Source organism: Hermetia illucens, chromosome 1 (genome assembly GCF_905115235.1).
Source record: "Hermetia illucens chromosome 1, iHerIll2.2.curated.20191125, whole genome shotgun sequence".
NCBI classification, from domain to species: Eukaryota; Metazoa; Arthropoda; class Insecta; order Diptera; family Stratiomyidae; genus Hermetia; species Hermetia illucens.
In genome coordinates, this window is record NC_051849.1 from 38,386,287 (window position 1) to 38,411,010 (window position 24,724).

The following is a 24,724-nucleotide window of genomic DNA, read 5'->3' on the forward strand; positions in this document are numbered from 1 at the left end:
CCTGTCTCTAAAATTATCAACGTCGAATTTCGTACGTGATATGTTTTCGTTAGTCGACATCGTTCGTCCTTACTAACATGTGGTCAGAATCACAATTGACCCTACGTAGTGGCCTTACATCCGAAATGCTGGTTACAGCCCGTTTTTCGACCATCGGGCGATACTCATGTCCTTTTGTGAATGTCGCGATGTTGGAAGCAAGTAGAGCTCATCGTCATTTTTAAGGTTTTGTTTGCAAAACAAAATCTTATTAAAATCGGTTAAATGTCCGTTTTTTTTTTTCAGGAGGTGGAAATCTTCAAAAGACACTGGTCTGGAAACTTCAGCGTCTGCCAAGATGTCAATCGGCATCATTCCGGAGATGACGAATGTTGCATCATCTGAGACAGTCCTGAAGGCAGAGCATACCCTCAAGGCTGTCCTCCTGTGTACTGCACTCAGTTTGTTAGTATTAACTGACATTCGCAACGCCTCCCTTCAAACTGGGGTCACATAGAGCATGATTGAGACCACCACCTTGGCTATAAACAACCTAGAGGTATGCCGTGGCCCTCCCACGTTCGACATCATCCTTGCCAGGGCCGTACTAGTAGTGGACGATCTATCGCAAATATAGTGCACGTCTTGCTTATAGCTGAGCTTCCTGTCTATCACCACCCCCAAGTATTTGATGGTCGGCGTGAAAGTGATGATCGGGAATCATCGTTTCAGACCTGAGCTCTCTAGCCAACTTTCAACAGCACTGATTGCCTCGCTTGAGTATAACTCAGCATCGTCGAGATGCTTTGCGACAACAACCAGTGCTATGTCGTCAGCGTAACCCACGACTGTGGCTTCCTCCGGAAGGGGAAGATTAAGTACACCGTTGTACATGATGTTCCACAGAAGTGGCCGAATTGAATGCATTTTTCACGTCCAGGGTTACTACCACGCTGGAACTACCCTTTCCGTGGATTGCATCTTCGGCCAAGCCAGTAACCAATTTGATGGCATCAATGGTTGATCTGGCTTAAACGAGAATTCACTTGCCAAGATTGGTCTGAACATCGAAATCAATGGTAAACGACCAAAAGGCAGACCTAAACAACGGGGGCTTGATTCGCTAGATGGGGATTTGAAAGCCTCGAGATTGCACCCAGATCAGGCATTCGATAGACCCAAATGACGAGCCGACCCCGCTTGTGAACGGGACAACGGCTGAAGAAAAAGAAGAAGAATGGTTGATCTGGCTTTACGGAGCCCATACTGCTGATCTGAAAGGCTATTTGTAGTCTAGCCTAAAATTGATAGACCAGTAGCTTCCTCCAAATTACAATTTTTATTTTTCAGCTCTAGCTTTGTACTGATGAAGGGGGTAAGTTGCTCCCGAAATATATATCTACATTGAAAAATAAAAATTGTAGTTTGGAGGAAGCTACTGGTTTATCAATGTTAATTTTGGTGTTTTCTCATGGCTCCTTCAATGTAACCAAAAGAACAATGGTTTAATGAATCTTTTACTCCTCGGACCGCTCTACAAGATTTATATCGGAACACAATCGGTAGAATTTCTCTCAATTCTATTGAAAGCAATAAGACGCAATTATCTGAAAAAGCCCCTAAGTAAGAACAGTCAGCTAATCTTTCCGCGATATTGAAGAAAGTAAGAAGCAGTCAAGGGAGGATAAACCACTGGGGAGCGAAGAAAAGGTCGTATCCTATTTTGTTTGATAAAATTACTTTATATCTATTGGTAACGCATGAAGTTCACTTCTAATTATTTTATTCAAATGGAAATCTTCTCTGCGTTGTTTAGTATTATTATTATTCTGTTAAGGGAAAGTCGGACCGCGTCCTTAAAGAACTATTGTGCCCTTTTTACTGGTTATAGTGTACCTATTGATCATAGTATCTGAAGCAGGCCTATAACTGTCAGGAACTTTAGTATGTTCCCTACTTCCAGATCTTTCAGCTTTGCATCCGGTACTAAGTGTTCTCCCAGATGCCTCGACCAACTTTGCACAAGTGCCGGACACTATCCCAGGACGTGTATAGATGTTTCGTCATATTCTTCACAAAACCTGCAGGCAGTGTCCGTAAATATCCCTAGCTTCCCTAGGTGATAGTCTAGCCGACCACTGGCCAGTGAGAATTCCCACTATGATTCGGAGGTTCTTTTTGGTGAGGTTTAAGCAATCCTTTGTGCGCATGAGTTTGCATCCCCCAATAAGCACTCTGGACTGCTCCAGTTTTTGAATAACTCGGAATCATCTTTCTACGATTCTGTAATTAACATTCCAATTTAAAAGGGGTGATGACAGACCTGGAGGACCAGTTGGTACAGTTTGTCCCGTTTTTAGGCGCGGGAGACTCGCCTTCATCCTTCTCCGTCTGCAGCTTTTCGTTACGAAAGAACTCCCACCGGTCACCACGTGGAGGTGGAGATAGGGTTTGGTAGTAGAGCTGTTGGTGTTGGTTCGGTAGGCATTTCCCAGGTTTTATGCTCCATTGTGGGTACCAATCCACGTTTCGCTCTGGAACCTATACTACCCTTTGACCATTTTTGGCCCCCTACATGAGGATGGACGATTCCGTAGCCTACACAATGACGAAATCTATGAGCGATACCATGACCGTCCGGTTGTGGATAAAATCCGGCTCAATAGGTTACGGTGTGTGGGTCACTTAATCCGTATGGATGAGGATGATCCAGGCCGGAAAGTCTATAAAGGCCATATCTATGGTAGAAAAAGAAGACGCCTAAGATGGACCGATGGCGTAGGCCAGGACGCCAGACAGCTTTTAGGGATATCGAATTGGTGGACCTCGGCGCAAAACCGGGATGTCTGGCATTCCTTATTAAGGCAAGCCTAGACCGGATACCGGTTGTTACGCCGTTGATGATGATGATGATGACAGACCACAGAAGTAAACAACATTAGTTAACTACATATTTCAAGTATCCAACGTATTCTTACGACTTTTTTCATCACATTTGAGAGCTACAAGAGTTCTCATATCTAAAGTACACTTCTTTCACCGAAAGAAGAAAAGAAAGAAATATCGTTTAGTTTCCAACACATATATGTAAATTATTTAAAATTTGAGTAAGTACCCTGAATGCAAATTTGTCCCGTAGCGTGCCGTAAGAACTAATCATTGCAGAATGACCAGGAGACAAAACGTTATCTATCTAAACTAAAGCCCTGCAAATGCAAAAAGATACTCATGATTCGTTGTACTTATAAACTACACTAATATTTCCCATTTCGCTACACTCCTGGTTTCGTACAAATTCGACTTCGCATATGTGTATCTAAAGATATTCACTACCATACAAGACACATCTCTTCCAAACGATTGCAGAACCATCAGTCGATGGTTTCTGAAATTACTATTTAAATTCCAATGTTGCGCATTGGAAGCCATTTGGAAAGCGGCGCATCAATCCATGACTTCCTACCCAAACATCCAAGCCAACCAACTGGAAGTTCTATGTACGTTCGCATCCACACACACGTGCATATTCCCTCCATTTATTTCGTGCTTCTCGTTCACTCTTCCAACCACAAATGATGCAATGAACCCCGCTCCATGCAAGAGTTCGGGCTTGCGTTGTTGAGGTTCCATGGATGGTTTTATGCTATGTAATGGAGGCGTGGTTCCGATGATTGATTAGTCATGCCGGTCCCTTTTTTCCCTTGCAACCTTTAATGTGTACAATTTTTTCAGGGACTTTGCTGTGGGTTTCCTCACTACCAGGACCAGACGCTCGAATCAAGTCAAGGGCCCGGAGGTGCTCATCAAGTTTGGCCGAGTTGCGCTGTTTCTTGTTTTGTTCTTGGATACTTTCTGAAGATATTATTTTTAAGAAGAAAGAAAAAAAGCGGAGATAAAGAATGAGCAGAAGAGGAGTATTAAATGATAGGTCTTTGTTCATGTTGTTCACCGGCTGCTGCTTCTAGTTCTTTGTAGGAATCAACATGGCTACCGAGAGCAGAGCGTGTATCTTTGCAAATGGACAAGTGATTTGATGTTGTTTGGGAGAAATAAATGACTTTTAACGCTTTAAATTGGCAAGTTCCGCTTCACCTTCGATTTTTATCTTAACTAATAGTATAAATAGTATATCTAAATGTTCACATAGATACGCACGTGTATGAGAATCAAAATGAACTCTGAACACTTTAGGGAAATGTTGTTTTTTTCGAGGCTATTTACCAATAGTTACACGGATAAAAATATTTGCACAATTTCTGCGTAGGTGGTTACTTACAACACGCCATTTCAGACTATTTTTTACATCTAAATTGAGACAATGTTTCAGATTTGTTGCTAAACTTTTCAAGGTGTTTTTGACGAATTTTTTTCGAGCGATTTTTTTTTATCATATTTTAATGTGTAACAAAAAATAGTTAAATTGGAACGGCTGTTGTATATGTATGCATTTTCACACAAATTTGTTTTGCGTAATTTTCGGCAATGATGAATAAGTTAAAAAAAAAATAAAGAAAAGAATATTTTCCAATCACAACTTGAATTGTGGAGTAATTAGTTAACGATGATTTAATAGTTGAGAAGTTAACAAAGAATTATCTGATATAGGTTAAAATTTTAGTAGTGTACTGAAAAAGGGAATAAATGGTTACCGAATTAGTCAAGACCGATTGACATGCAATTTTGGGTGGAGGTGGCATAAAAAATAAAAGTTAAATGTGCAGATCTGCGCTTCCTCCTTGAGGAATGCGGCAATGTTTCGTATAATTAGTAGTTTTCGAGTTATTTGTGTTCAAACATGCCGTTTTTCCATCGAAAAATGCATGTTTTTCAACGGTTTTTCACAAATAACTAGAAAACCATGTATTTATGTAGAAATGATATTAAACGGAAACAAAGCACATATAGTAACAAAAAAAGTGACATTTTCATTTTTAGTAGATGTAATCTGAACTGAGTTCTAGCTCGTCAAACGTGAATTCCTAATGTCTACAAAAAAAAAATCAAACCATCAAGTTCAAATAAGGCAAAATCAGTAACTTTCAAAGTGCTTGAGAATATCTTTAAAATGAAGTATGGTAGAAGTCGATGGGATAAGTAAGGGAAATATGATCAAAATAATGCCATTACCTGAATTTTTTATATAAAAAGCAATAAAAATAAAACCGGGTTTTCAAACTACTATATTTAAGCCTTGGCAATAAATTCTGAACATTTTGTGAATTTAAAGGAAAAAAATGTCGTTTACCCCAAAGATTTTTTTTATTTTTAAAAGAAAATTTTTTGTTTGCTTCAAATATCTCATAAAAAGGATGAAAAAATACTAAAGTGCAAAAATGTGTTTTTTTTTTTTCGGTGAAAGCAATTTTTCATTATCGTCTTAATTTTTTGAGATATTTAAAAAAAAATATTTTTTTTTAAATAAATATTTTTGGGTGTAAATCATATTTTCTTCCCGAAACTACGCACTTTATATTCACCAAACTTTCAGAATTTATTGCGAGGCCTTAAATATATTCGATTCTCAAGGAATTGGGCTTACTTTCAACTTATATAAGGAAACCAGGTTTTGTTTTGATCATAGCTCCGTTATTATTTATCCCACCGACTTTTATCATACCTCATTTTAAAAGTCTCCTCAAGCACATTAAAAGAGTTTTAGATCAATTTCCAGTATTAGTGGCTTATTTTTCGTTATTTGTGAAGGTGTTCATTTCTTTTTTAGACATTAGGAATTTACGTCCGATGAACTATAAAGGGACAAACACAACAGCGGAATGACTGCGTCCGTCGTAAAAGAGCTATCAAATGAAGTTCATTACACGGACTTGCATGAGGCAATATACAATAAGTCTAATGAGCAATGCGGCACGCAGAAAAGTTCGGAAAATCAAACTTTTGCACTTTTCGTTTTCGCCTGTTACATTTCAATGGGATTAATTGGCATGAAGTCGTTTGTCGTAGGCACTAATTGAATTGCAAGTGCTAATTAGGAATGTCACTAGCATTATTTCCGAATGTTCCATTCATAAAAATTCATTGTACATTGAAGCTGCGTGTCGGCCGCGGCTTCTCTCCTCCGTGTCCCGGACGCAACGGAATTGTTTTTAGGCCTTAATTCAGTTCATATTGCACCTACACCTAAATCAAAAATGTCATTCTTTTTGTTATTAAATGAGATTTGTTTACATGCATGCATTCATATATTAGTGGTACGTAGTAATGGGACAAATATCCACTCAAATGTCTTTATAAAAGAAATGTACAAAACCTTTCATATTTGAAGCGTGCACCTTCCGGTTTCCCGACTTGTTTTCGCTTTTTTTTTCTTAACCACAGTCCGCAAACTAGGATTATTAAAAAAATATTGAAAATTAAACTTTTGGTGTCTTGTTAAACAATTTTTTTAGAAATTTTGGTGTTTTCTCAAGGGTTCTTCAATAATAATAATAATCGTTGGCATTGTGCACTAACCACTCAGCTATGCGGACACACAAGGTTTCTTTAATGAATAAAAAAAACTACCGAATGAATCCCAATTATCCTAGTTTGCGGACCGGATCGAGAAATATGTCTGAGAAAAGTGCGTGTGACAGACAGACAGACATACATTGAACTGATTTTGATAAGGTTTTGTTTTACAAACAACCTTAAAAATGAAGTTGGTCGAGTTGAACTTCCCCGTCGTGATTTCAACAATTCTATTTTTTTTTTCGCATATTTTAAAAGTAGCAGATATTAAGAATACACCATGAAAAGGGTTTCATGAAAAGCACGTAGTTCGTAGAGGAAATATGAACATATGCGGTCTTTTTGAGCGCTTAGTGGCGTGCGACCACTCATCAAGTTCGCCAAGCCGAGGACCAAGGCACTTTCACAAGTTTTCAGCATGACCAGATTGTACAGTTGAAGATAATTTTTTGGAAAGATGCTTGGGTACACAAACTCAAAATAGCAACGAATCCCTTAAAAGCTGTATTTTCACATCAAGGGAAATTACGTTCTTACCGTCCCAGAGTATCTTCCTGAAATCATTTTTGGAGATGTGCTGTGTATGAATCTGAAATTCGAACAAATGCTACAGATGTTCAAACAGGTTTAGGTTTACTGATTGAGGAGGTTTACAAGGGTGGCTAGGTTATTTTACAATAATCGTTATCGCGCCAAGAAGAAAGTGTACTTGGGTTTGTTGTCCTACTGAGAATGTGGCACATTAGAGTATATTTCTTCTTCATGTTCTAGTCAATAAATACCAATTTATTGACTTAAATCGCTTCACACACACTGTTACAACTGATCCTGACTTTACTTTTATCGAACTACTGAGCTGACTACCTAAAACTCAGAGGTTTTGATAACATCTTTTTTCACAGAGGTAGAATACCCACAATACTCAGTGTATGCTCCAGAAGTGAATTTGTTCACACATATATTTTGCGACATCTCCCAATGCCGTCCCGTTGCTTCCGAACTGCTAACCTTGCCTTGATACCTGTTGCAAAGTTCGTCCTTTGGTGTTCTATAAATTTCCAGACTTTCGGCACGTCTAACCACCTTGTATCTCTTAGGTGCTTCACCAATCTTACGTTATCCCTGTAAACCATGTGATTATTTAGGATAATATGTGATGGTAAACCAATCCTCGCGGCTTTCACAGAGTAACAGTTAACATTACCAATGAAGCAGATAAAGGGAACGCCCTAGCCATTGTGGATAAAAAGGACTACGAAACTCAGATGAAGGATAAGCTGGAGAATGTACCGTGCCGAAAACTCAAGGTTGATCTTCTGCCACAACTCATAAAACAGATGGTAGAGCTGTTAAGGAATGCCAAACACTTTCGGGAACCAGCAGATTAGAAGTTTCAAATCCAGTACTTCGTAAGATCAAAGGATTCCCAAGATCCATAGACCAGGGAAATCGTTTTAGCGAAAATGTTTGCCAGATTGTCAGATGGTTAGTGAATGAATTCCATAACCTGGGAAAATTGTTTGAGTCAACAATTCAAATGAGTCCTTCAATTGATTGGGGAAATCGAAGAAGACGGACGTTAAGGTTCTTTTTCCGAATATCCTGGCTAAAGAAGTGACGGCGCTGGTAGAGGACTGGCTTCTTCAACAACATGAGGACTCACAATGGAAAAGGAAAACAATAACTGCATGGAGAAAAACTACTTTACTTTTGGGTTCAGTATTATAAAAAAGGATCCCAAATAGGAAACCCCCTCTCCCCGTTCGTCAGCGAAATTTTCATGGTCAACATGGAAACGAAGTTAATTTCGGCCGATCGGGTGCTATTGTTTTAGAAGAGGTATGTGGACGATATTTGCGCTATTATCGAGAAAAACATGTGGAAAAAACGCTGGACTTTCTCAATAGATTGCACCCCAGTATTGAGTTCGCCTTGCAGATGGAAAAGGAAAGTCAATTACCTTTCTTGGAACTGCTGTTGAGGAGAAAGCAAAATAAATTAGACCTGGCGATCTATAGATCTGTAGGAAACCAACGGACACCAAACGAGTTATCCTCAGCACAAAGTCGTCTCTTTCAACCCAATGATCCACCAGATACTAACTGTTCCTTTTTGTGGTCGCCAGACTGAATGGATGAACAGACCGCATCATCACCAGCTTGATCAGGAAACGAAAGGGAACCTTTGAAATGCTTTGTTAGCACTGATGAAGGAAGCAAGTGGTTCCCGAATTATCGGAATTTGCAAAAATAAATATCTTCACCAGCGAAAAAGAAACAACAAGTCTCAACACTCAGAAAGGGATCCCTTAAAGCGCTCATCAAAATTCAAAAGCCCAGATGAAGAACAGGTTTGAAATTCAACGAAATTTCCCTTGGAACAAAAGCTGGGCAAACATGGTTTGGACGTCGTCTTCATCAATAGGAATAACCACCTCAACATCCTTCTAGTATCGACCAAGGATCTAATCGATTAAATGGCCAAGTCCGGGATAAACGCAATTGCCTGCACAGATTGCAGAATAGTATTCATCGGGCAAACCAAAAGGAACGTGGAAACATTCTTTGTGGAGAAGCAGGGTTGGTAGAAAAAAAAATTGCGACGGGTTGAGATCAGAGGCAGTGAAGCATATCGTCCTAAATAACCACATGGTTTCCAAGAAAGTACGTAAGAGATACAAGCAAGTTAGACTTGGCCGAAAGTCTGGAATTTTTTAGAACACCAAATGTGGGCCTTCTCAACGGAGGTTTAAACGTACTTTCTCCTTGATGTGATTCGCTAAGCTAGGGTGCCCCATTACGAGCTATTTCCATTTACGTGGATCCCAATAAAACAGAATTGACGACCGACCCTAATGAAATAGGCACTATTATTATCAATATCTGCCGAGAACTGAGCGATTTAAATTTTTCGGATCAATGCGTTACGATATGTTTTCATGCATCAGTGCAACTTCGACGCATGAATAAACGTTTCAAGTTCAAAATTTATCGCAGTGTTGTTCACCGTGTCGCTTTATATGATTTTGAATGTTGGCCAGCTATTAAAAGCAATGAACTGCGCCCCGCAGTAATGAGGCCAAAATTGTTGTGCTGAACCAGTGCTGTGCTCACATCTGAAATGTGGGCTTCCGTGATCGATTGCGCTAATCGTGTAAACAGAGGCGTCTTCAATAGTAGGGATATGTAATTCGCTCTGATCGAATTCACCTGCTATGATTGGTGTGAACATCGAAGTCAATGGGAAACGATCAGAAGGTTGGCCGAAACAACAATGGCTTGATATGCTAGATGGTGATTTGACCGCCTCTCGATCTCATCCAGATTAGGCTTATGGCCGAAAAAAAATAGCGCAATCAATCGAGACGAGTCGACCCTGTTTCTGAACAGGACAACCGCTGAAGATAAAGATGAGAAGTCGGGAGTAGAGGAGAGCGAGCTCAGAACTTCAAACTAAGGCATTCATCACTTGCAAACTCCGAGCATATGTGACTCTAGTTTATGTCAATCACCAAGTGTCAGATACTCATTTTCATCGACCAAAAGATTTGGAGAGAAAAAATGGTTTATTCATCATTTGTCATATTCGTGTCACAGGCACAAATTTCAAGACGCTATACGTTTTTAAACATAATATCGCTCCTCATCAAATATGTCTCCTTTAATTAACTGTTTTCAACTCGTTCATACTAACATGAAGTCACGTCTCTATATAAAGTAGATTTCGCATTCAATTCCACATCAAAAAACATTTCATTCCCACCTTCCTTTCTGCCCAAATCTCCCAATTACTCTGCTTGATTAACCCTAACACCCAAGACCACTTTTTTCGCTTCCCAAACACAAATTAGCGTCGTAATTTATTCAATAGTTTTTGCATTTCTTTTCTTCGCCCACAAATCAGCCGTGCCACGGTAGTCGCCTACAACCTGCCACTTTCGCTACTGTTTATTGTCTGTGGGTTCTGGTGAGAATGGGACGCCATAAATCAACACTCGCTAAAAATCATAAAATCATCGACTCACCTATACGCCTCTTGCAAAAACAACGAACTCGTACCCCGGGGACGTGGTTAGAACCACATAACCCGACCAAATATGCAAAAATCAAGAAAGGATAATCCTTTCTGAAAACCACAACATGAAAAGGTGCAAGTGCAAGGATTGCAGCTGAGAACAGGTAGTTGAGTGGGAATGTGGTGAACCTGTGAATTGAGGGACCTGTTATCTATCTACAAACCTGACTGGATTTTTGAATGTCGTCCCAAGACCTTTCAAAGGAGTTTGGCTTATCCATTTAACTTTATGATCAAATTCAAAGAACTCAGTTTTGAATTTGAGGTTTTTTCCTGACCTCAGGACTTACCTCAATTGTGGTGTTACCTCTTATTGAGGTCTCAGGCGAATGGACAGGAGATTGAGATGAATCCGACGATAATTTCATTCTTATCCTCCATTAGTGCTGTAATCCTTTTGTCGTACAATTTGTAATTCCTTTGTAGAGAATTTTTTGTATCTTATTTGGAGATTAAAATGACAAAGATATTTTTTTATCATGCAAATAGGTAGGCGCCCGTTGAACACTTAACTTTCGACGGAGTCAAATACATATAGTAGCAGATTACACATAGTTGCGGAGTTTGTAGTTTTATTGAATTTGTGCTGATGAGTGCATCTTTTCCTTGATGATGATGGGGGGAGGATTTCTCTAAAATATTTTTTGGATTTCACTAAGTTTTCGCATTACATATTTTCGTTTGCATGATGACAGATATGTCTACCCTAGGTTAGTTGGGAGAGTAGTAAGCATAGTCAGATTATTAAAGAGTGGTCCTTAGGGGAATGAACTCTATCGCTATCTATCAAATTTGTATCAAAAGTTGGAAAGGAAGATTCTTCTGCATCTAATAGGTTGTTTTCTCCGTTTGCATAATCTTTTTTGAAAGTCGGTCCTTATAGGCCACTTAATCGAAATATTTGTTATCATTAATAATATTGCACTTTCCAAGTATTACTTGAATTTGTGCACTAATTTTGTTGTTATCAAACATTGTGGATTCTCTGTTCTTCGGCAGTAATTTGCCTTGCTGTGTCCTTACCCCAACATGACTTCCATATTTTAGTGATTTGTCAGAATTGTGCCAAACTGAAAAGTAACCTGTTTCATGATGGACCTAATCGGTTTATCTGGCGGCAAAAACTGACAGTTTCAGTGTATTGCATTGTATTCAAGATACTTTTGCAATTAATATTGGACTAATCTCTTTCGTAAAGAGAGCTGGTTTACCTAGAGCGACAAATGGTGGTTGAAGGTTCCTGTAAACAGCATCCAGTCAGTCCCTATTAATCAGACGAAACTTTCGTTCAATCTTGCCTCTTTTAACATTCCTCTGTCAATCATTACATCGCATGCTCCCTCCCTCTCTAACCGTGTTTCTTTCGACGGTTGCGGATCCGCTCCATTCCTCCTCTCTAAGGATTCATTCTGGGTCACAGCAACCACTTTTTGTTTCTCTTCACTGTTCCTTGTTTGCTTAACGAAGACTAGTTCTTTTCCCTCCCAAATATAAGTCCTTGCTTAGAATTACCAGTATTGTTTCTGAAAGTTCTAGTATCACTGAAGGTCTTCGTCTCCTATCAGTATTACAGGGACTTTCGTTGCGAGAAGACAGCAAATTTATGACAAAGATAACAGAGGCCATTATTGAACATAGAGGTACCAGTTTAGAAGTATATAGATGCCTAAGTATTATTTTGGGATTTCACTAGCTTTAATCGCGTTGAGGCATCCGGAAACTCTGCTGGAAAATGAGGGGAAAGTAGCCAACTTACGAAATGCTTAAAATTAGGAAGCGGCAGCGCGTGGCACTATTGACATAGTCTTGGAGTAGTGGAGGGAAAGTAGATATCGACATTCGCGAAGGGAATCTCAAAAATGTCCATGCTGCCTGTATTGTAAATCGTAGTACGGGAGATTGTGTCATAATAAAACTGACCTAGCTTCGCTTAAAACTAAGGAAGGAGACAGATCCATAGACCCAAGGTGTAGGGCGTTGTAGTACCGGTATAATCTCGATATCGTAGAGTGAAAGCAGCTGTTGAGCTACGCGACGGTCACAGTTGCTGAAGGGAGACTAGGTTACACAGCAATATTCAAGAATGTTTCTAACAAGGGAGTCAAAATGTATTAGGATATAACCAGATATTCTCGAAGTACGATTAATAGTGTCAACGAAGTGGGAGTTGAAATGAAACGTGTCATCGAATATTACACCTCGGTTTTGAAAAGAGGTCAGTGTAGGTAGTGATAGGAGTTATCCATCAAAAGGTTAGGAAAAGGAAGTTGGAAAGGGTTTAAGCGTGTTGCGAGAGGAGAGTGGACTACAAGAGCCCACAGTCAATCGAAGACGGAACAGGGGCAAATAATTTAAAGTCATCTGCGTGAAGCAAACACGGGCAGGTGAGAATAGAGGGAAGGTTATTAATAAAAATAGGAATAGTAGGGGGCCAAGTATAGAACCTAGGGGAACACCAGAGAAAGGGGGGGAGCAACGGGATGAGTGACCATGGAAATGAGATCTACAGGTAAAATTTGACAGGTTGGAGGAGAGCCTTAGGATGGTTGGGAACAGTTTGGAGAAAAGAATATTGCTGTTAATGGTAGCAACGACTTTTGAGAAATCGGTGTAAATAGCATGTGTCTACTGCAGTGAATTAAGGCATTAACAACGAAGTTGGTAAATTCCAGAAGGTTCGAAGCAGTAAATCGATGTTTCGCACAACTTCAACAGCGTGGCGGTCACAATTGTAGAAGAAAGGCCAAATCACCCAGCAATATTCAAGTATATTTCTAATGAGGAAGTTGAGTACTAATCGAGGCTAGATTATCTGAAGAAGAGCACAAGATAAAATCAGACGTCTTGGAAGCACGCTGAACGATGTCTTGGAAGTGGTCATTGCAATGGAGCCCCGAAAGTTGCACGTACGCCTTTGAATGAACTATTGTTGTCCACCAATGAATAGGAAAAGATAACTGCGGAAGAATTCTCGATCGAATAACATTTGCTGATTTTATACAGATGACCCGTGCACCAGAGTCTCTAAGTTAGACTACAGGGAAGGGCAGTCATTAGCGTACACCATGCAGGGTCTGTCGAGAAAAGAGAAGATGTTGTCGGTAGGGAATAGGAACAATAGGAGCCCATTATAGCGTCCTGAAGAGACCCACAGGAAGAAGAAATGGAATTACTGCTATTGAGGGGAAGGTGTAGACAGAGTAACGATGTTCGGCAAGTAAGTTAACTATAGGGGAAGGCAGAAAAGCATAAAATGGATTCAGCGCATACCTCATTACAATAGAATGATATACTATTTTTTGAGGATTTGTGTGTGATATATGTAGATAGCGTGTTACTGTAGTGTCAATCCAGATAAATTAAAAACAACACTCCTAGTTTTTGAACTCCTAAAATTTTGGATAGAAGAATCTTATTGTCTCAGATATGAATGAATTACAAAGATCGACGAGCAAGTGGGTGGAAAATTAGTGCACTTATAAGACCTGATCAATGTTTTGTCAAGGCTGGGGACAACGAGTCGGTATCGATGTTAATAGTTTGAACGGGCGGGTAATAAATGGGGTCGATAGTTTGGCAGCAGCCGTCAGAATGGTATTGGGTCAGTATTCGCCCATCACCGAATGTAAGGCATTCATTCACAGATCGATACAGTTTAGATGATATAGGAGAAGATGTAACATGTTTTTTTGCTGCGGGGTGTCCTCGTGGGTCGTCTCTAAATGCCGTCTTGTTGAACAACACTATGGGCCTGCGAAGATTAAGCTTTTCAGGAGTGTAATGGGGAAGAAATCCACATATACAGCTGCCATGCTCCATCTACTGATATACTTTCCGAATTCGGACAGATGCTGAAAACTCTGGCTTTGCACGGGAGGAGATATGACCATGAAAAATCATAATGCGAGATTTTATCGTGAACTTTTCACGAATATCAAAAATCTTGTTTTGCTCGAAACATTTACGAAGTTAGAGTATATTCGTGTTTGATGGAAGCTTATACATATTTCATCGAAGACTCCGGGGGTCTACATTGGAATTGACATCTGTGGCCGCCACATTGGTTAGGAGAGCCGTTTAGCAAGTTAGCGACTACTGTATTCACAATCACTACCAGCTAATCTTTATGGAGATCTACTGGGCGTCGGTACCAGAAGGAGCTCTCGCAGGATGTCCACTTCACCACAGGTCAACCATAGAATTAGAAGGAACTATTGGAAACAGTTTCGTGAGAATGTACATATAAACCTTTGCGGTGTTGGCAATGAACAAACTGCTAGGACAAAGACACCGCATGTGTCGTACATGCACTTCTTCACAGAAATCGTTGTCATTTCGTTTTTTATCACAAAAAGTTCGATGATCCAATCCAACGAGTGGGCGACACCTCTGCAATGACAAAAATGGATTGTAGATGATCAGAGGAACATCCTTTCTCATTACAAATGGCGCCCAACGTGGGATCCAATATTGCCTAGGTTTCGAATACTTGAACCAGAGGAAGACAGCTTATTCCGCCCCACAATTTCCTTTTTGTGTGTCGGATAGAGAAACAAAAGTTTCTCAACATTGTTCCCGAGGCACACTATTCTTGTAATGGATGAAATGGTACGCTTTGGAGCTATGTGTATGTTTTTTGAAAAAAAAAAATCAAAATTGTCTGAAAAGTAAAGAATCCCTTAATAAATATCAATTACAGTCCTTCTTGTTATAGAGGTGGAAAGCATCGAAAGCCACAGTGTGAGACTTTAACCCACTAAAACCACCTTTCCTCACCCGCTATGACCCACGGAACTATCTAGAGATAGTACATCGTGGGGCGGGCGAAAGCCCTATTGGCTTACTCCTATGGTGAGAATTGTTCGCTCCTTGCTGCTTTTTTGTAAGCGCTCTAGTCTTCGAAGCTCCTCGTGCATTCCATGTTTCTTTTAATTCGAGCATTTGCTGAATGATCGTTTCCACTTCCGCGTCTTGTCAAAAGAAGTTGCAGCTGTTCCCTCTCATTTGCAAATCTTGGACATACGAAGGGTATGTACTGCGGGCCCTTCGTGTTGGTTTACACACTTAGGGCAGAAGGGAGAACCGTCATGTCCAAAACAATGTAAATACCTGTGATGCCCGACGCTGGATATTTTGAATCAGCCTGTATGTCCATCTCCCCTTATGACAATTATCCCAACGTTCCTACCACACCCTGATTGTGCGCGCTCTTTCTTCTCGTCGTCGTTCTTCGGCATTATGGTCACTATGTGCTTTCCAATTTTATAGTGTTCAGATCTTTTCAGTCAAAATATCAATGGGCATTCCTGCTACTACGAAAGCTGCTTCATCTGACGTTGTTCGAAATGCGCTAGCGACTCTCAATGCACTCAGACGATATACTGAAGATAATTTTCTCCTATACGCTTGAACATTAAGGGCGTTTGTCTGACCAGTACAGCCTCAATTTTGTGTTCCGCTAAATCTAATCCATGTGATAACAACTAATCCTTGATGAGCCTAACCGATATTTCACATGCCCAGATAACATCCTCCAAGTGTTTGTTCAATATAACAATTGCGATGTCCTCTGCATAGCTGATAAGGGTAGCCCAGAAGTGCGTACATCAAATTCCAGAGTAGTGCGCCCAACACTGATCCTTGAGGCACTTCGCCCGTTTTCAAATATTCAACTGGGCCTGCGTCGGTGTCGTAGGGGAGCTTTCTATCCACGAAATAATTCCTAATGATTAGCTGAATATACGAGGGAACATTCAGCTGGTTTAACGATCTTATTATATGCTGCCATTGCACTGAGTTGAAAGCATTCCTCACGAGGGTGATGATGGCACGGTATTTTTTTATACCACCTTGCCACCTTATACCTGCAATTGCTTCCTCTGCCAGATTGACTACTGCGTTGATAGCTTCCAGCGTTGACCGGTCCGCGCGAAAACCATATTGTTGTGTGGACAGGCCTCCTGCTTCTTCTACAATTAGGAGCAGCCTGTTGCATATAATACTGTCCAGCAAACAAATGGGAGGATAAGACGATGACTCTCCAGGTGATTTAATACTTTTTGGTAACATCACCAGCATTTACCTTTTCTATTGAGTTGGGAAGGTGCCCTCTTCCAAGCAGGTATTAAAAGTGAAATGAACCACTTCGGTCTTGCTTTTATCGCCGCTCTCAAAGCCACGTTCGGTATTCCGTCCAGCCCGGGTGCTTTTTTCGCCCCTACCTTTTCGCAGGCAATGGTAAGCTCATCCCCTGTTATACTGGGATATCCGTTGGAGGATGCTCTCTTTCGACCGCAATAGTGCATTTGTTTTACTGTGGAAATAGAGTGGTCAATGCTGTATAATACATACTGTCGCTGTAGTGTAGAGAGCCCACTTCGATTCACGTAGAGAGAGAAGAGAGCTTCTCAATAGAATCTGCCTCTTATCGGACGCATTGGTACTTAAAGATCTCAACAGAGTCATTGGTAAGATTCTTCCTTTAAGTTTGTGAGTTCGTAAAAGTATGCCCATAAAACAGGGGTTTTAAAGTCATTGCACTTGATCACTGCGCGATATACGTTAAAAACTTGTTTCCATAATTATGTAAATTGCTCAAATGTCCATGTTCATGGGCACTAAATTTGGATATCATTTGTCATTTTTTTCTGGTGCGTCTGTCATATCTGGGCTTCACTTCCAGCTTTCTGGACCGCATCCACGAACCACCCACAACAATGACTACACTAAAAAACCGACCGAATTAAAACGATAGCCCAGTTAGCAATCATATCAATCTGTCAATCTCTATCTGCTTCCCCAACAGAATGGAACTATCTGCTGCTAAATTAAGCTTCCTATCAAGATATGTCTGCGAGTAAACAGATTCCACAAAAGTAAAAAAAAATCTGTTAATTCACTTTGTGCAAATAGTGTGGATAATATAAACTTCAAAATTTTGTGGCGCATTTCGGCGCGTTGAGCTTAAACTTGAAATATTAGCAAGTCTATTATCATCGGCGTTAAATTAGTCACGCTTTTGGCTCATGAATGAGTAAAACCTGGGCGAAGGGTAGCGAATGTTTATTAGCACCACACGCATTCTAATCTTGTTTTGTATAGATAATGTCAAGATATATAGTACATAGAAATACCATAAAGATATAACCGATAGTAATACCGACATACCAGCATTTGGTAGGGTTGTATGACTTCAGGATTATCCAAATTTTTAGAAAGATGGTAGAAGAGGAAATTTCAGTAAAAAACTAGCAAACTAGAACAAAAATCAGGAAGAAGGGTAGCCTGGAAATTAGTACTGTCAATCTCTGTTGCATAAGTTGTCTCTCAGAATGACGTAAGTAGGTTGCCACGACCTTCAATTCTTCTCTCTGATCCAAGACTTCTCTGTCATCGCAAATCGAAGTGATAACATATTCTCGGGTTAAACTGCACAAGGTAATTGAGCATTATCGTCCCCAAATAAACCACTATCTTCAGCGATAGTACAGGCCTCTCAACAACTATCGGCGCCTCTAATCATTTTGCGAATGATGCCCTAGTCGAGTACCACTTTAGATAGCACTCACAAATTTCCTTATCATATCGACGAGCCCCGACTGAATTCACGACGGTCAACTTTACTTGACAAAAAGATATGCACAATTAAATGTCGTCAGTTGTTTATAAGATCGCGGTGATATTGGACGGAGGCTTAGGTGATTGTTGTTAATCGGTTTTCTATTGAGTGAATAACTAATACCTAAAGTGTCAACTGAAGAAATCGCAGTGCAAAGAGAATATGGCGAACTGTAGATTCATTGTGAAGGTAAATATTGATTAGTGGGTGGAGGAGAAGCTGACCAAGCTTGGTAGATGAGTCGTCCGGTCGGCATTTCCGTATTGCCCAGCTATCTAAACTCTTCTAGCTGATTTTGAACTATCTGAGTTGTGAAATTCCAAACGAACTCAAACCTTGAGATTAACCAGATAAATTTCAGCAGCGATTACCATACCCGGCGAGATTAGATAATTATTGTGTTTCTGTATTGATATAACATTTTTGACCGGCGTAAATAAATAATAAAACATTCTTTTGTACACCAGTTTTCCCACCATATTTCATCCTTGTTTTATTCTCTTTTTAGGAAAGTGAAATAGTTGAGGTTCTCTGGAAGCAAGATGTTGATCTTGGCTTCTCGCTTGCTCCCCCGAAACCGGATAAATCGGCACCTCAGCCAGGTTCATCGAAAAACTCGGAAGATGAAGCTGAGAAACTGAAAGCTCTACAGGATCTTAAAGATGAGAATAATGAGGTGAGTACTAGTATTTGGTTCGACTAATTATTCACTTTATCTTTTTCGATTATTGCATTTTCAACGTACGACTGTTATCATAGTTCGGAGATAAGGTGCTTAGTGTTAAGCTTCGGAATAGCCAGAAATATATTGTCTATTGTTCAGAGAGAGCTTGGGTGTCAAAATTCATGACAGAATGTAAACAGTATGTATCAATATTGGTTTGACGAGTTTCCATAAGTCTAGCTTTAGAAATCTTATCAGAGGATTGACAGGGGGCGGGAAAGGGGTGTTGCAACAAAAATTCCAAATGTAATCTGGAATAATACACTAGAGACGTAAAACAACGAGTTAAATATCGTTTAGCTAATTTTATCGGTATCAATGTCGTTCAAACTGAACTGTTTTGATTTATACTGTTCATTTGAAGAGGAGATTAGCTCAGATTTCCGAAAGTTGACGAAAACACTGAAAGAGCTATTTTCTCAAAAGTAAATCGCGATCCTCTCAGTTATCAATACAGAACATGAACTCAGCATATCTGGACATTCAAAACATTTAAAATAAAGAAGTTAGTAAGGACCTTCACGGGTAGAAAGGGATACATCAGATACACTGCTTAAACACTGATCCATGATCCATTACAAAGAGGATCAATGGTTGTTAACGATAAGTATGATACCAATGACACCGACACAAACTTCGGGGGTGGGGCTAACGCTGACAACGTCTCTCTACAAAACCTAGATACAGTATCGAATTAGATCTGTCAAACGGCGACAACTTCAGCTTCAGAAATTGTATCATCCTTTTGGATTATTGAAAATGGAATATCAAAATAAAATAACAATACGGAAGAAGAGAGAAGAGAACAGGGGATATAGAGTCTTAGAATATACCATCCCATTATTAAAATACGGGATCTTCTCCAGAAGGGTCTTATAACGTCAATATCCTCGCAGTCCAAGAAATGAATTGTCTCGGGGGCAAGAACAAGGATATGGGATTCTATATTAGTGGCAAAGGGAGAGGAAAGAGAGAAGCACGTCTCGCATTTACCATTGGTAACACATGCGTATTGCTTTCGCCACCAGTAGTAACCTAGTCGTAAGTTCCATCTGCTTCCTACATCGAAATATATAAAAAAAGACGTGGGTATCACTCGACGGCTATATTATTTTTTTCATATTCCCGTCGGGAAAAGGGCTGCCTTCAACATACTACATGCCAGAGCAGTGGATCCGTAAACTTAATGTGCAAAAACTGAAACAACCAAAGTAGTATTCTACAAGTTGGACTTTTATTTCATTGGTGTCCGAAAAAAGTGCTGAACCAATATGGCAAAACGATGTGATTGGTTCGATGGAGAGTAACATACTGTCATCTCCAAGGAAAACGTAACTTTTCGACGATATCAGTACTGGAAGAATGTGTAATGACAAAATCGAAATTGGCGCCATCCTGGTTGGCCGGAGACGATCAAGAGGGAAGAGCTATCCCAAAAAACCTAAAAAAGATGGTGAAATTGACCGTAAATGTTCAAGCTCCAGCGAAGTGCACGCCTTGCTCGGGAATGTGGGGGGGGGGGGGGGAGTCCGATGAGCACTCCGATCTCTTACGTGTCATTGCACAAAAATTCACGTTTTCTTTCCGGTGCAACATGGGGGTTTGTAAAACATTGGGTAGACTGCGGTTGTGTTTCTATTGGCCCAAAATGGTTCCACTGGTTAAAGACTACATTCGTAATTGTGAAACTTGCAAGACATCAAAGGCATTTACACTGCTTTATACTCCCCGCAGGCCAATGCATCGGAGATACGGAGAGAGTAAATTGCTCACTGTTGGCCGCTCGGTCCTGATTAAAGAGATTGGAATAACAAGCTGTCAGCCATGACACTTCCACTTCGTTCAGCAAAACACGTCTCGTAAGGGACTTCTCCTATCACGTCTTTTAGGGCAAAACAAGGACATCCTTGGGAGTATCTATGCTCTTTTACGATAATTAAACGCCTTGCATGATGCAAACCTGGAAGTCTGTTCCCAGGATAAACTTGCTATTCTGAAAGCAACGGTTCATCCTCCAAGCAAGAGAGACGCCGGAGAGGGGTCATAAATTGTGATCACCGAGCTCGTGGGTTTCAGGTCGGAGATATCGTGTATAAACGGCTCTTCAACTGAAGCAGTGCAGCAAAGCGGTATAATGCAAAACAGGATCAGATCGTGAAAGCGACGAACGGTTAAATACCAGTTGGAAGACATGGATGGTCGTAACCTGGGCGTCGCTCAAGCAAAGGACCTCAAAGTTTAGCCCACTAAATTTATTATATGGCGGCTTGGGTGTGTTCGGTAGCCTGCAACTACAACTAAAGACTTTACGATCCCACCAACAGTCTTCGAACAATATCCAATCTGCCGGAATTTCCGGCAGAAGCTTAGTCATAATCCTAATCTAAGACTGACGATTTGCTGAGATTCTCAAACAAAACTCCTGAGATGTACTTTATGTCAACCCTCTCTTCAGATTCAACAGAATAGCTGTGGAATTGTTTAGAAAGTCTGCTTGAGAGACGCTCCTGTAAAATTTCGCTTTGCTTCACTAACTTGCGCAGTTTGCAAACCGTGCTAGCCGAAAAGTAGAGAAGTTATCTCTGAACATCGGGCCTCAGCCCAGGATGTAGTAACTCTACCAATTTGTCTTCCCTACAGTTTTATAGCAGCTGCCGAAATATTCGGATGCACCTTGGGTACGGTCATCTGGTGAATCCTTAAACTGCAGCAGACCCTGTAAGAAGGAAATGTTGGACCCCGCGATCAAAAGACCAAATCCTGACGACCAAGAGGGAAGAGCTATTCCAAAAACCTATAGAAGCACGTGCCAAAGGAGCACTTCGATAGAACTTCAGAATTTGCGAACGGACCTTTACGGACAATTCCACCACCTTTTTTTAGGTTTTTGGAATAGCTCTTCCCTCTTGATGGTCTCCGGCCACGCAGGATGTTCGTTAGATTATCGCAATTTCTTTTGTCATTATATTTGAATTTGAAACGATATCCATCTTCGGGGGATGACTTCGTTTGGATTCAGTGTTTAATGATAACGTATTTGATCGTCTATCTCACATCGAAAGAGATAATGGAGCACGTTGCATTAGGCACGCCGGATTGCGGTGTTAGAGACTTTAATATTACTTGAATATGATATATCCCATCCAGACTCAAGATGCTGGAGATGGCGTAAAGACGGGACTCGTAATTTTAAATATTTGTGCCACACTGACACTCCGGCACCCAAGCAACGAAGGCAGGATTCCCGACATAACATTCCCGTAGTAGTCACTGGTATCGTCGAAAAGCGACCATCAATACATTACGTTCGAAATGTTTGACGCTAACTCTGGGAGGCTCACATGCAAACCACTGGGAAAGGCGTTTGGCAGGATAGTAGAGAGATTAGCTAAAAGAAGATTGCGTAGCGCAATAAACGATAAGTCGGGACAGGTAAATTTATACGAATTAGCCGTAAATATGAATAATCGATGTGCGAATTATCGGGATTCCATTGTATTAACCTTATTTGAGCAGATATCGACATGGAAGGTATTTCGGAGCCTAGGCACCGTATAGTGGCAGCTTTGTGATATTTCAAATTTTTCGAGTAGGTAGTTTTTGAGAATGGGTCTGTAAAGCAAATCAGCACTTCCTAACATCTGACCTCCCCCTTTTGTATTAAATGTCAGAACTGAAGCCATTACTATTATAGTACTAATCGAGATCTTTCATTTGATATTCCACATTACTACATTTGGTGAAATCCAGTAATGATCCCATCAACTTACATAGGAAGGACTGTGAAGGTCCCATTTTTGATCAAGATGACAACTTCGGTTTTCTTTAAAATTTGTGAGAGAGAGAATCCGTGCTCAATCATCCATAAATTGACTGACTGACTTGACTGGTGGCAATATCATTCCTAATGTGCAGTGAGTTTGTTCAACTTGTCATATCCCAGTGGTGTGATGCGCTTAGCTTTTCGAGATCCGGACCAAGGATTTTTTCCCGCGTTGTTCCTAATATGATCTTCTTTCTCTGCTGTTCTCTTGCCATGGCTCCGCATTTATATGTTTACGATATCTCCAGCCCAGTTAGCATCAATGCCACATGCACTGTAATATTATGATGGTAAGCCTCTATCTCGATATTGGCCGCTGAGAAGCAACGCCGGCTTCTAATCATTTCACTCATCAGTTTTATTATCAAAAGGAAACTATCGACCTAAACATCGTTGATCATAAAACCATTACGATGGAAAAGATCCTTGAAGAAATGCTTGCCAACTGAATGCTGGAAACAGCTGACAACCAAAAAGCCTTCTCCGATATGCCGTTTGGATTCAGGGGAAGCAACTCCACCGTCAGCGCAATAAAATCGAGAGACGGCGTTGGTAGTCAAGAGAGGCATGAACACGTCACTGAGTGTACATCTCACTGACAGGAAGCTCAAATACGCAAAAGGCTGAGATACCCTACTCAGCCAGGATCGATCAGAGATCACTACTGGGTCCACTCTTGTGAAATATGTGCAATGAAGTGCCACGCCTACCTCTCTCTCTCAGAACGAGTAAAGGCAGTTGGTTTCGTCGATGACATTGCTATGGTTACCATGGCAAAACGCAGTCACTAGATTCAAATAGCAGCAATCTGGAATATCTCGGGCTGATTTGAAAGTTCCGGACTAGTATTACCACATCACAATACGCAAGACGTTTTGATAAGCCAAAAGAATACATCAAGATATCAGTTGGAAACCAGACGATTAGAAGCAAGGAGGCTATAAAATTTTTAAGAGTAAAGCTCAACAGTAGACACAAATTTAAAATGCACATGGAATACATAGTGAAAAAACCATCAGTGTTGTAGGTGGCGATCCCATTAATGCTATGTCAGTCATTTTATTATCTCTGCCTTACTGTACCTCGCTTCTGTATGGGATGTACAATATATCGGCCTTGTAATTGTAATTGTCGGCTTTTGAACGATATCGAATAACGCAGCGCTAGTTTGTTTCCGGTAGATATCTTGGCTGAGGAGATGTCCTGAAGATTGATAATCCAAGACGGTGTCAAAACGAAGAGCAACGAGAAAAGGGCAACATCAATTGTCAGATAGAAGACTGGTTGGGATAGCTCGGTCCGCGAATACATACGCTAACTCCAATTATCGATATGTAGATTAATCGTCACCACGAAGACTACAGCTACCAGTTATCTCATTTACTATCTAATCGTAGTGGCTGCTGCAAATACATATAAGGTTTGGCACGAAGGTTTGCAAGTATATCTAACCTGCCCAGGACAGGAAGAAGATGTAGAGGTTGTAATATTCTTTTGCAGTCGCTTCGCGGCGTCTAGAACCAGCATTCCGTGCGGGATTCGCTGGGTGGAGCATATACTGTAATCAGAAGATGAATGGCAGGAAGTAGTTACATCAGTAACAACACGTCCAAAAAGAGGTCCGTACAGCAGAAAGGAAGAGCCGATCGATAGTGACAGAAGAAGAACAAAATATTGGTAACCGGCCCCGTAATGTAAAATCTAACGACAGTTCCAAGGAGGTTAAATAGTGCACGAGCGTGACTTACAGGTAGTACGTTGATGCTTCGTCCGTGAATCGTGTACCCATCCGCTTCCGCCGCCAGTTTTTCGAAAATTCCATATCCATGGCTTAGCCGAAACGGGAAGGAACTTTTCGTCTCCAGGATAATCTGGGGTGGTTCGCAGAACGTGTTCTTGTCAGCTCTCTACTTAAGTTCGATGCGCCGATCGCAGCAGCTTAAGGCTTGAAATTTTTTATGGTGGAATCTTTTCGGATGTTATCAAACTCACTGTTTGTTTTTAGGAATTGGACCTAAAACCGGACCGATGCGAAACT

At 40.6% G+C, this 24,724-nt stretch overlaps 1 protein-coding gene across 3 annotated transcripts in view; it reads left to right on the top strand.

Moving 5' to 3' along the window:
• LOC119646429 (segmentation protein cap'n'collar) overlaps positions 1-24,724 on the top strand; it is a 332,005-nt gene that overhangs the window by 109,859 nt on the left and 197,422 nt on the right. For 2 of the 3 annotated variants that reach the window (XM_038046878.1, XM_038046877.1), the window contains one exon: positions 18,648-18,815. In XM_038046878.1, the coding sequence (XP_037902806.1) occupies positions 18,648-18,815 (168 nt within the window). Of the gene's footprint in view, positions 1-18,171; positions 18,329-18,647; positions 18,816-24,724 lie in introns of those variants that run through there. The other variant, XM_038046879.1, reaches the window with a different exon arrangement.